This window comes from Halyomorpha halys, unplaced genomic scaffold (genome assembly GCF_000696795.3).
Source record: "Halyomorpha halys isolate HHAL.00 unplaced genomic scaffold, Hhal_1.1 Scaffold1244.1, whole genome shotgun sequence".
In the NCBI taxonomy this organism is placed as follows: Eukaryota; Metazoa; Arthropoda; class Insecta; order Hemiptera; family Pentatomidae; genus Halyomorpha; species Halyomorpha halys.
In genome coordinates this window covers 215,796-229,548 of record NW_027115414.1, presented here as the reverse complement: position 1 = coordinate 229,548, position 13,753 = coordinate 215,796, and the positions used below count along the sequence as shown (strand labels likewise).

Here is a 13,753-nt window from a genome sequence, read left to right as displayed (position 1 = left end):
CTTACATGCATTTACAGATTTACCAAAAAAAGATTTAAAGATTCATACCATAATAAAGGACAGAATAAATCTATGGAAATAGAAAAATTTAATCCATAAGATAAATTGCAATCCCATGTCTTTACCTAAATTAGGGAAGCTTCTACGGCTATTCCGAAACTTGTTCTATTTTTTTAAACCCCTTTATGAGCATTTTATAGCTGTGCAATTCAAAAACCAGTGGGAATATCTTATTAATCTAATATAATATATTAGTATGAATTATAATTATAATTATATAATTACTAATTATATATATTAGTAAGAATATCGAATATCTTTTTTAATTTGTTTACATAAGTCTATATCAATAGAACAACAGTGCCGAATTTTAAGAAAATCTGAGGTGATAAGTTCAAAAGTAGTTCAGGGATTGAAATAGAACAATCCAGCTTTAAATTACGAGTCCAATTTAGGAAAAAAATGAATTTCTAAGTAGTGGATACAAAATTAACAATATAGAACGTTATTAGAAGCATTTCATATAAGAAAAAATGATAGAAGTAAGTTGTATTACAAAAATTTTACCAAAACCCATCATGGGAACATTGAATAAATAAATTTAATATTTTAACATTTATAATAATAAAATCAACAATAAATATAGAAATATAAACAAATAAAAGAATTAAAATTTTATTAAAGCTAAAAAGTGGAAGATAAACAAACGATTGAAATAGGTAAATTAGAATAGGAGGAGGTATAAATAAAAAGCAACAAAAGGGTACAAAGTACAATTGTAGATTTCAATGTAACTAGATTAGTTAAGTTAAGACCTTCATCTTTGCTAATAATTTTATTAAAATGGTACTGAACAGTTTGACAAAGTCTACATAACAATAAGATGAAGGGTTCTTTAAAATTGTAAGTTATTATAAAACATATAGTTTAAATTAAGTGTTATTATGTATAGGTGCAATAATTGTTAATTTTTGAACCTATAGTGTTAGGATTCTGAAGATAAGGAATGATTTCACAAAACATCAACATGTTGAAGGCGTAGAGAAAATTTTTTGTTATAAAATTGGAAGTTAATTTTTGCCCTAAAATCAAACACTATATATAACTTCAAATACATTTTAAAAAATTAATAAGCAATTTTTAATAGATTCAATATATAAATAAACAAATTCATTTAAATTAAAAAAAAAAAAATGTATTTGAGGAAACTTTCATTTACTATCAGTAAAAATGTTTACTTCAACATGAAACTTCCATTAGAAGATAACATACATATATTATATATTCATGAACTGTGTAATATTTAAATTTGACACATAAATTAATAACCAACTAAAAATTTTGGTTCTTTGTATAATGATGTTATTTCTTTTATATAAGTTCAAATTAATAAGCAATAAATTAACAATAAAATCCCTTCTAAAAATTTAAATATATTTGGGGCCTTCATATAATTAATTACATGACTACTTTTAAGTTATTGATAATATAAGATCAAATTAATATGTAATAAATTGATAAACAATAAAATATCTACTAAAAATTAAACATAATTGAACTTTTCCTATAATGCTATTACTTTTAAGTGATTGATGACATAACTACAAATGACAATGCCAGAACTTTGAAAAGCAATATTATATAACAAAGACTGTTGCCATTGGATTTTTACCACTACAAACGCCTAGCTCATAATTTAGAACAATGAATTTCCTTTTTCAAAATTATATAAGAATGCCAAAATTAAAAAATAAAATTATAAATGTATAAATCATAGCTTTATCAACCTGTAAAATAATCAATAAAAATAGTGGGAGTACTGCAGGAGTTATTTTTGCAGATAATAACTTCATTATCTCTCTTTCAAATATTGTGATTTTAACCTTGAAAAAGTTTCTTATATGCTAACCATTCATCACTGAATTCAGTTTCCCTGGACCTTTCCACAGAGAACAATACCTAAGAGTTACTCTCCACTGAGGCAATATGGCAACAGATAACCTAACAGCTATACTTTATAAAATAAATGACATTAGACTGGTAAGTTAATACTTATTTTTTAATTTAAATTCTTCAAAAGTTATAACTACTTATTAGAAATTTTAGTACTTTACATAAGAATTATTAGAAAAAAAATACATTTTATATCAAAAATCTTATTTCTAATAACAATATAATAATATAGAATTTATATTATAGGAAAACAGGCCTATTCCAGAACCCAAAGATGATGGTAAGAATTTTGTTTTATTTTTTAATTAACACAGTAATTTAAAAAATAAAACAACTTTACTAACAACAAATAGACTTATTTTTTAAAATATTATACAGGAAGCCTTTGCATTTAATCCAATTAAATCTAATTTTAACAAATAATTAACCAATTAAAATGCTTAGTCTGACCGAACTGACAATCTCTTGTAAAACAATAAATTTATTGTTAAGGTTATGAACATTTTCGGACACTTCATAAATACATTGATTATTTTATCATCGTGAATTAATCTAAGCCTTCAGAAAAAAAAAAATATGATTTCATAGCTTTCAGATATGTAAACATTACTCTATAAACATCTGAGCGAACTCAGTTAAAATAGATAATAGCAATTAACTTCTGTTCAATATACTCAATCATCATAAACATAATCCCAATGAATCCTTGGTCTATTTGGATATTACCAAGTAGCAATACGTATCATAAAAGTTTAACTTTATAAATCTCATATAGTATACATCAATATCTATAGTAATAATTCATTTAATTGAAGTTAAAAATATTACTTTTACTGAAGGCACAATCTAACAGTTAAAAATAAAAATCAACATTGGAATATCAAGTAATTTAAGAAATGTAAAAACTGAATATTAGAATTCGGCAAAAAACTGATACTGAAAAACATAAACGATATTGAAAAAGGTAATACAACATCAAATATGCTGAAATGATTTTTCTATAATATTGAAAATAAAATCCATATATATATTTTATTACTTATTTATTTGTTAATAGCGTTTTCTTATTTTTTTACACTATCAAAATTATGTTGATTAAATTTTTTTTAGATTAAAAAGAAGTAAAAATAATAAAATTAATTGAGATTGACAAAATAAATAAACAAGGATAGTTGATTTGAAAAGATTTTGCTTATTTTCTTCTTATCATAAAGTAGAAGATATAACATGACCTTGACATTAATTATCATTTTGTTTGAACTCTTTTCTTAGCCTTGACCTTGCATTTAACAGCTTAGTAGTTTATAATTAAAAGAAAGATTATTTTAATAAAATTTTATTATTAATTTATTAATACTCATAAATTTATATTATAATAGTTGAAAACAAGTTAAATATGATCTTATTATGTTACAATTCACAGTATTTTCAAGAGATTCATTTTCATTAAAGCTACAAAAGTATTTTAAAAAAATTGTAATTTTTAAAAATATTCAATGAAATAGACATTTTATTAAAATAGAAACATAAAATTAATCCTAATAAACCAAAAGTATTAACTAAATTATCTAATATGAGATGAAACAAGGAAAACAGTTTTATGAATTCACTAATTATACAAGTTTATTCAATTCTTTAAAAATTTTTGATGTTAATTACTTCCATCATTTGCAATAAATTATTAGTTATTTATTCATTAACAATTGTACAACGTTTCGGGACCACTGTCCCATATTCATGCACTATAAAAACCTCATGATTTCATATGGGAGTCGATGAGAACCCAAATAATATAAGAATAAGAAAATTTGTATGCATTCTTTGTTTAGTTTTTCAAGAAAAAACCCATGCTATTTCTATCTCTTTATTTAATCTTCATACATCTATCCATTATCTGTTTCAACCCATAATTATATTGAAAAAAGTATAATTATAGATATTATATTTTATCGATTTTTGTATTCACTTTTATCTGTTATCTTGAGTCAATCCTGTGGGTTCAAGAGCCCTCCGGGGTCCTTCCAGGTCATAAAGTGAGTACTCTTAATTGGGGAAAAATCTGGTGATTTTAACCACATCACCTCCTTGCATAACCATTGATCGAGTTACAGTACTTCCTTACAAAGTACTGCACCCCCCACCCTTCATGTATTAATTTTAATAATTTTTTTACATAACATATAGATATTACAATTTCTTGTAAAATTTGTATCTGTATATAACTTCTCATGTATCATTTAATCATTATATATTAAATATTTAGGAACTGATTGTTTAAATTTCCCATATTTATTTAATATTTTTACTCATTTAGAGTGAGCATGACTATTTAATTTTGTATTAATATTTTGTTATTTTTTCTCCTATTGTATGTATGAGAAACATTTTTACAGTATAAAGTAGCTTAAAGATTTAATTTTTTAATATTATTGTATAATATATAAGGCTTCTCACTCTTATATTATTTTAAATTTAAAAACCTTTTAAAATTCTTAGAAAACAAACTAATTCACAAAATTTAATGACATTTAGTGTATTTGCACTATCTTATACACACTTCAGCTCCACTTCATTAACTTTAATTGAGTTTTGAAAATGTTTATCTTAATCCCTTATCTTAAAATAAATAAATCTTTGTTGATTTAGATCTTGACAATCTTTTTTTTTTATCATGTTATGCTTAATTTAAGTACTTAAAAATTCTATTGTTGCTTAGATTAATGTATGTTCTATTTTATTTATTTATTTTTTTAGAGGTACTACTAAAAATGGGATCGGTAGGAATTTGTGGATCAGATGTTCATTATCTGCAAAATGGAAAAATTGGTGACTTTATTGTTAAAGAACCAATGATAATGGGCCATGAAGCAAGCGGTACAGTAGTTAAAGTAGGTTCTAAAGTCAAGAATTTGAAAGTGGGTAAGCAAATAAAATTAACAAAATATCAACTATACTATTAAATTATTGTCTAGTCAATATATTTAAATTTAGCTGTATCTAAAAATAAGTATGAACTAATTTCTGTCAATATATTCTGATGTAAATATGTTTGGAAAACACGATGGCAAAAAGTTCTTGCAGTCTCCATTTCACGTTTTCAGAACCCCACTTCAAATTTTTAATGATCAGATTTCAAAACTTACTCATTAATCTATCAGTATGGTAATACATAATAATAATAAATGTTCAGATTTTATATAAGGTACCCCTACCTGATCAATCTGAACATTTATCTTTGATTATACTGTCAATCCGATTAACTGTTGGGATCCCTTTAGAATATTCTTCATAACAATATGAGTGGCTTTGGTCAATATTATATCTGTCAAAATAAATATTGCAGCACTCCAACATCGTATGGGTTGTTCACATACAAATGCTAGTAAGTCCATTTTTCACAAAGTGAGCTAAAAATTGATTTCATCAGGAATTTTCATCAATACAAAAGGTTTTGCGTTAAAAAAAAAAAAAAAATTAATAAATAAAAAAATGGCTAGAAAATAAAAAATCAATTCTAACAAGTGGCTTCTTTACAAAAAAAATTACCAGCTCTACACTAGTCCATTAAAAATGGCTTAAAATTTTGCTGTTCCTAGAAATATGTGTAAACTAATTTCTGACAATGGATTCTGATCTAAAAATTTTTAGAAAAGACCATTGCAGAAAGTTTACAACTTCCTAGGGGGTACGTTAGCCAAATATGATAGATTTTTCAAAATGGCCACTGCATATTTTTAAGTTATTGTCAGTAACTGCTGAAGTACTAGGAGTTACTGAAATATCATTATAAACTACTTTTTAGTCCATGAACAACTTCAATTTGAGCCTTAATTGAGTTCTTAATGTTCAATGATATGTTTTTTTCCAAAATCAATATTTGTTTTGCAAATAACATGAAATCATTTTAATTTGGCAATATCATGAAAACTCCTAGGCTAATCATTCTGAACTTCTTTATAGTGAATTAAAATTTAATCCAAGTAGAACTCTTTATATTTAATATTTTCCAACATACAGTTTTGCAAACACCATTCTTTTTATCTAAACAATATTTTGTGAATTTATTTTGGCTAGTACTCTGAAAAATTAGGAAGATAATTATTATAAGCTTATTTCTCCACTTTGACTATTATATGGTAGCATCATGGTATAAGGGAGTCCAGACAAAATAAAAAGGTTTAATAAATTACTTTGTACAGTTTATCTTCGGGATCTCTAAGGATACTGGTGTCTTTCAATTTTATGAAGAGTTGAAGAAACTTTATACTTCCTTTAATTCCTGGCATTGTTCCTCTACCAGCCTATGAATCCTCGCAGTCATCTTATAATTCTAATCTCCTTAAGATGAAATCCTTTGTTCATTTCTCATTATCATACTCGATTCTAGTCCTCAAATTTATATACGACACATCGAACAGCAAACTTTCAATAAATATTTTCTTATCAGGTCCTCCTCACTATGAAATTTCATTCCTACTTTCATACTCAGCTCATAGTACCCTTCCCACCTTCAAATTCCATATCTTCAATCACTTCCAATTTGCAGTTACAAAATAATTGAAATTAATGCTCCTTATTTGCAATAAAATTTATGAAAACTTATGTACTAACTCACTATTTATAATTTTTAATTTATGTTACTTTATATTAAATTATTTTTTAATTGATTAGAATCAGAAGTCTGCTTCTATTTGAAGGTTTTTTAAGTTACTTCATTATGATTCATTATAATTAAATATTTTTAAGATTTTTTTTTAGTTGTGTAATTCTTTTGTTCTTTTTTTTTTTTTTACTACTTGGATCTAAACCCCATCTACTATTCCTTTTCTGTTATTTTAAGACATTTTTCACAACCACTGCAAGTAGTTGAACATTAAGAACATTGGACGTGAGCCCTGGGCTGGTCCAACAACATGTAGTTTATGAAGAAATTGTTTGAACAGTTTTATTATTTACTTTTCCTGATGTTTGAATATTAGAAGGTTTTAATGGATAAAAGACTCAAAGTTCACTTTTAAGCTTCCTAATTTTTGAAACATTTTGGTTGGTAATCTCCATTTACCTCAAGCTGGAAGTGGGGTTAATCCTGACTTTCTGACTAAGCACTCCACTGACTTCTACCAGTTGAGAATCATTGTTCTAAGGATGTGTTCCATAATTATTATTAAATTAAGATCTAGAACTTAATATGTTGTAGAAGTTTAGAAAATAATAGCTATTGTTTATTATTTTTAATTCATGTTTCTTTATTGAAAATAGGTGACCGTGTAGCCATTGAGCCTGGTGTGCCATGCCGAGTGTGTTCATTCTGTAAGGAAGGAAGATATAATCTCTGTCCTGATGTGGTTTTCTGTGCAACTCCACCTGTCCATGGTAATTTATCAAGATACTATACCCATGCCGCAGATTTCTGCTTCAAGTAAGTGAAATTAAGTATCAAACAATATAAAAAATTTATCAAAAAAATATATCTCTAAGATAGGAGTTTCAAACCGAAAATTTGTTATATTTTTCTTTGAGTTAAGATAATATAACAAATTTATTTGCCAATAAAATTACTTTTGGAAAAGTAATTTTATTGGCAAATAAATTTGTTATATTTTTCTTAACAAAATTCATTTTGATGATAAAAAGTAATGTTCTATCATTTTAATATATTTAATGACATTAATCTTTCAATTTTGATTGAAGATCATAGAAGAAAAGTGAGCTAATTTTCTTTTTCTTAAATGTTCATGGGATTAAAGTTTCCTTTTGGATATTTCAATATTCTTTATAAGTTCTTACTTCAATTGAAGATGTGGGGTACTCTATACCAGAAGGCCTGAACAATGCGTGTTCATGCATAGGAGATTCGCATTGAGTATTCCAATTTCTGCTTAGTCAACTCTGTGGGCTATTAAACACCATTGAGAGATGCAACTTGTAAGATGTTTGCTTAAAGTGGATCAGAAGATTCTCTTGGTTGATGATTGATTATGCATTTTGCAAGTATGGGAAATAGACAAAAAAAACTTAGAGAGATAATACATTAGAACGTAAGGTATGTTTTGAAAATGGAGATGCGATCCCGAAACATCAACTAACATATTATGGCATATGAAAATGATGAAAGTTTATTTTTCCTCACCTAAATGAAAATGTAACAAAAAGACTAAATAATATTGATTTAAAGAACATTAACAAAAAAAATCTTACTGATTTTATTAACCTTACTAAATACTTTTTAGATTGCCAGATCATGTCAGTTTGGATGAAGGAGCTCTCTTAGAGCCACTTTCGGTTGGAGTTCATGCTTGTTCAAGAGCTGGAGTAACTTTGGGCTCTACCGTTCTAATTTTGGGGGCTGGACCCATTGGTCTTGTCAGCACACTTGTCGCTAAATACATGGGTGCAAAATCGCTGGTTTGTTTAGGTAGTTATTAATTTAATTTTCTCTTTTATAACAAAATAAATTTGCTGGTTTATTTAGTTTCCTAAATAAATCAGGTTATATTGTAATATACATCCAATTAACTTACTCCTAAGCTATTTAATCAGGTAAGCAAGAACTGCTTTCGAATAAACATATTATCAATGTCAAAAATCAATGTGAAACTAATATAGATTCAAACAATTATTACCTTCAAACTATGCCTTGAAAAATTAAAAAAAATAGCTTAATATAATTATGATTTTTTTTCATGGAATGGCCTTTCAAGACCATGCGAATATCATTACTTTATATATCTTTACCTTCTCACTTTTTCTCTTCTTCTCTCCCAGTATCTTCTCATCATTTCTGAGTGTCTTTGCTTCCTCTCTTCTGACCAAGCAGTACCCTTCCGTTTTTCTTTATTTGCTGCTAGAACATTTATTTATTTCAATTTTTTTCCATACTGTTCCCTATCCAGGCAGTTCTTGTTTGTCATTTTCAATTTCTTTGTTTCCTCTCTCATTTGCTTCACATATCCTCCTATGCTCTTATATTCATGGATTCTGTCAAAGAGTTTCTTGTTTAGTCTGCTTTGGTCCATTCTCATCATATGCCCATAGAATCTTAGTCTTCTGATTCTTATTTCGGTTTCCAGGCCATTTATCTCCCTGTAAATTTCCTGGTTAGGTCTTAACCTGTAGCCTTCCTGTGTTTTCTTGGGCCCATAGATTCTTCTCAGGATCCTTCTCTCTATTTTCAGTAATTTCTCCAGGCTAGGGAAGACATGTTGTCTTCATTCAATATTAAGTTTCAACTTCATGATTTTCTCCTATATGCTCTCTTTCTCCAAACCGTTATTGCATATTATCTTTCCCAGATATTTAAATTTCTTTGTCACTCTTATCTGTCCATATTTTGTCTCTATTACTTTTTTCTGTAGTGTGTTTCCATCGTCATAAATTCTGTCTTTTCATTAGAGACCTGTAGGCCTGCTTTTTCCGCTATTTCTTTCAGGGTATTTATTTGACTAATTGCCTCTTCCTCTGTTTCCGCTAGGAGGACTAAATCATCTGCAGAGGCTAGGCAGCTCACTTTTATGTGGCTCTTTTACGGCCCCTGCGTTATTTATTTTCCAGAACTCTCTCATGATTTTATCGAGTACTATATGAATAGTATTGGTGACAAGCCGTCTCCCTGTCTTAGTCCTATTTTTACCTGGAAGGATTTGCTGATTAGTCCCTAGAACTTTACTTTGGATTTTGTGTTCAATAGTGTTAATTTTATCGGTTTTGTTTTTTGGTCTACTCCATATTCCCTCAGTATTCTCAGTAAGGTTCCCCTGTCTACCAAGTCATAGGCTTTCCTGAAGTCAACGAAGGAGATGTAGAGGTTTTTGGGTCTCACCATATAATATTTTATGGTTATATATAATATTTTATTGTCTGTTTATTATTATTTTTAATTTTTTCATATCCAGACTTACTTGAAGGAAGACTCAAGGTAGCCAAAAACTGTGGTGCAGACTATACTATACAAATTACACCTAAAGATGATATCAATGTTGTTGCTCAAAAAATTGAAGAAACATTAGGAGAGAAACCTGGTATAACAATCGATTGTACGGGTTATGAAAATACTGTTAAAATTGGCCTGCAGGTAAGAGATAAACAACTACCTCATAGAGATGGGCAAATAGTACTCTAAGTAGTCCTGAGTACAGACTATTTTACTCAAATACTCACAATGTTAAAAAAAAACAAGTAATTTTATCAGTATTTCATTTGATAATCGATTAGTATTTAATAAGTACAAAAAGTATTCACCGCTCTCTCTTGTGAATATTTTTCCTCCATCTACTCAGAATTATTTTACTTTACTTTAAAAAATAATCAAGCACTTCATTCAATAACAGCAGTTGTTCCCAAACATTTTTTTGCCAAAGGATCCATTTTGGGCTTTAAATATTTTTGCGTCACCCTTGTGCAAAAAAAATTTCACAACACCCTTGTCAAGTTAAATAAATATAAAAATGTCACTACAATTAGTTTTAGAATGGTTGAATATGTAGGAAAATAAGAAAAAAAACAGTTTAAAGTAAATTCTGGTATGCACTATATTTTTAATAAGATGTTAATAGTTGATTGTAGATTGATGTTAGGAGAAGATGGTCGGGGGAACGGTAAGCAAAGATACACAAATAAACAAAACTTATCTATTTGTGGTGACGTTTCGACCCGAATATCACGCCTTTATCAGGGGTGAAAAACAAAATGAGATAGCAACCTTAATTCAGAGAAACATAATAACAAACAAACTTGGAAATATACATAACAATAAATTAAATAGATAGTAGTTGATTGATACTAATAGAAGATAGAATATAATACTGTAGAAGTAAGAATTATACAAAATTAAAAATTAAAATGCTTACCTCTATAATATTATATTTTATCTTCTATTAGTATCAGTCAACTACTATCTACTTAATTTATTGTTATGTATATTTTCAAGTTTTTTTTATGACCCTCTTCCTAGTCATTTCTGACATATGAGGTGTTATCTACAGGTTACCAACCTATTCTAACCATAGTGGGGCTTCATGTTTTTTTCCATGACTGCCACTCAATGAAAAAAGTCAACACCCCTGGCCAGATTCGAACTAGTGTCTCCCGCTTATCTTAAATTGGCAAGACCTGTGCTTAACCATCTGAGCTACGAATGGCCCTGGTTCTTAGCCCTGATTAAGGGCTGAAATACAAGTCGAAACATCGTCACAAATATATAAGTTTTGTTTATTTTTGTATCTTTGCTGACTGCAACCCCCTCTCCCTCTCCCCTCCCCAATGATCTTCTCCTCACATTATATATTTACTATTTTAATTGCAATTTTTTCTTTATTTTTTGTATTATTACTGTTATTGCAGAATTTATCACCCGTATTGAGCTATCCAATCCCATACTGAAAGTACTCAATGAAAAATAATCGAGTAACAATGCCCATCTCTACTCCCTAATACATTTAAATTAATAATAATTACAACAATTAATTTATTAATAAACCATTATAATTTTTAAATTGCTTAAATAGGCAACCAAAAATGGAGGAACTTTCGTATTAGTGGGAATGGGGCAAGATGAAGTGAAAATACCTCTTGTTAACGCCTGTGCAAGGGAGATTGATATACGAGGAGTCTTCAGATACTGCAATGAGTAAGTATTTTTCTGATCAAGCATTCTGATTGTCCAATAAGCAGATTTTTTGAGGTAATCTGCACTTGCCTGTATGTAAAGATTGTAGGAAGATAGTCTGAGTGGTCAATTAATGTACAAAATAGTAAAAAAAAAACTAATTATTGGTTAACCAACGTTTCACCTCAATTTGCAAGGCTTCTTCAGGGCTAAATGAGAACAAGATACAAATTTTTTTACAATGTTTTTCTCATTTAGTCCTGATGAAGCACTACAAAGTGAAGCGAAACCTCCATTACTTATAAATACTTGTTTACTATTTTATACCTTTATTTGCCACAACCTGGGCTATCTTCCTTCAATGAATATATTTTATTATTATTGCTTGAAGAAGTTTGTCGGGGGGTGCGGTCAGCAAAGAACAACATAAATAAACAAAACAATATTTATTTATTTTATTTTATTTATAATTATTTATTTTATCCAGCATAAAATAAATAAATATTGTTTTGTTTATTTATGTTGTTCTTTGCTGACCGCACCCCCCGACAAACTTCTTCAAGCATTAATCTACGGTCAACTATCTACATCTCATTTTATTATTATTCTTTAAAAAAATTTCAGAAGATTTATTTTTATCCAGTAATTATCTGTGACAATTTTGAACTTCCTTAATATTGTTTTATTTATAACACATTGCTTCTATCGCCAAAATAAAAACCATTTATTTGGGCAAGTTCATACATTTGCCTGTATTGGAACTTATTTTTTTTATTTATAATAAAATGAACTCACTAATTATTTTCAAGGTTACTTTGTAGAAAGAAATCATATGGTGTATTTAATGACAAAGTTTCAAATTTCCTCCTTTAAAATAAATATTATTTATAAAATATTAAATTGTTAATAGCGACATAAAGTTAAACTTTTAAAATGTTAATCTGCACTTGTGCCTCCATTACCTTATTATAATTTTTTTTTTTTCAATTTTAATATATTAAAATCTATAGAATAATCATATCAAAATTTATTATATAAGATCAAAATGTGATCCTGAAGAGGGTACAGAACTGAAATCTTGGCTATATAAAAAAGATATTATAAACAAAACAATATTAAGGAAGATAGTAGCCTTTACACCTAATGAATGAATGAAAATAATCAGGATTGAAAAAAATATTAATATTATAATCAATTAATTTAGTATTTACATATAACACTAACAACAATTATTTATGAAAATTTCAGTTATCCAAGAGCATTAGCAATAGTGGCTTCAGGGAAAGTAGATGTAAAACAACTTATAACCCATCGTTTTTCTCTGGAAAAGACAATTGAAGCTTTTGAAACTGCACAGAAAGGAATTGGCAACCCTGTAAAAATTATCATTGAATGTAACTGAACAAAATAAATCACTTCGAAAAGTTTTAATTATGTGTTCCTTTATGTTTACCTTAAGTTTATATATATAAAATTTAATCACATAAACTAAATTGTTTAACTACCATCTCAAATAAATATCTGTGAATGTGGTAAATCTAGAGGAATAACTGATAGATTATGTTTATAGCTGTAGAATAATAATTTTGAACATATTCTTACAATATGTTAGCAATGCCACCCACCAATCCTAGTAAAATGTTTATTTATGTTTCAGTTTAAAAGTCAAAAATATTTACTAAAAACATATATCTATGAAATTTTTTATGTTTCAGAAGTATAACAATACATTTTAGTACACTGCTATAAAGTTTTGTGAAATAATATCTCTCATTATTAAAAAATCGAAAACTTATCTAACTCATTTGGTTAATTCATATTAATTGAAATAACTTATTTACCTATACATTATTTCTTTTTCTAAATATTTCTCAAGACGGTTGTGTGTAATTAGTGAAGATTTGAGGTACTCTATATCAAACCCTGGGCAATGCATGTTATACAGGTTAGGTAGCTGGCCTAGGTCAGTCAATTGTCAATCAGGATAGAAACTTTACTCATAGAGAACCAGACTATTGGTCATGAAGGGTAAATGACAAGTCCTTCAGGAACTAGCTGTAGGTTCTTATTAAAGGAAGAAAAGGTTTAGGAAGTAGGTAAGATTCATAGAAGGCTGGGTGAACTATAAGTCCAATATATACCTCCAAAAATATTTTTAGAATATCCACTAGACTGATCCAGTATGTTGCTCACTGG

General features: G+C 27.8%; 1 protein-coding gene across 1 annotated transcript; it reads left to right on the top strand.

The window, feature by feature from the left end:
- The first annotated feature begins 884 nt into the window (after positions 1 to 884).
- Positions 885 to 12,988, top strand: LOC106688969 (sorbitol dehydrogenase). The gene is made up of 9 exons (XM_014433690.3): positions 885 to 903; positions 1,929 to 2,040; positions 2,200 to 2,233; positions 4,708 to 4,872; positions 7,213 to 7,372; positions 8,184 to 8,368; positions 9,846 to 10,024; positions 11,457 to 11,578; positions 12,806 to 12,988. The coding sequence occupies exons 2-9, from the start codon at positions 1,987 to 1,989 to the stop codon at positions 12,957 to 12,959; spliced, it is 1,053 nt and encodes a 350-aa protein (XP_014289176.1). The 5' UTR covers positions 885 to 903; positions 1,929 to 1,986; the 3' UTR covers positions 12,960 to 12,988.
- Positions 12,989 to 13,753: the final 765 nt, after the last annotated feature.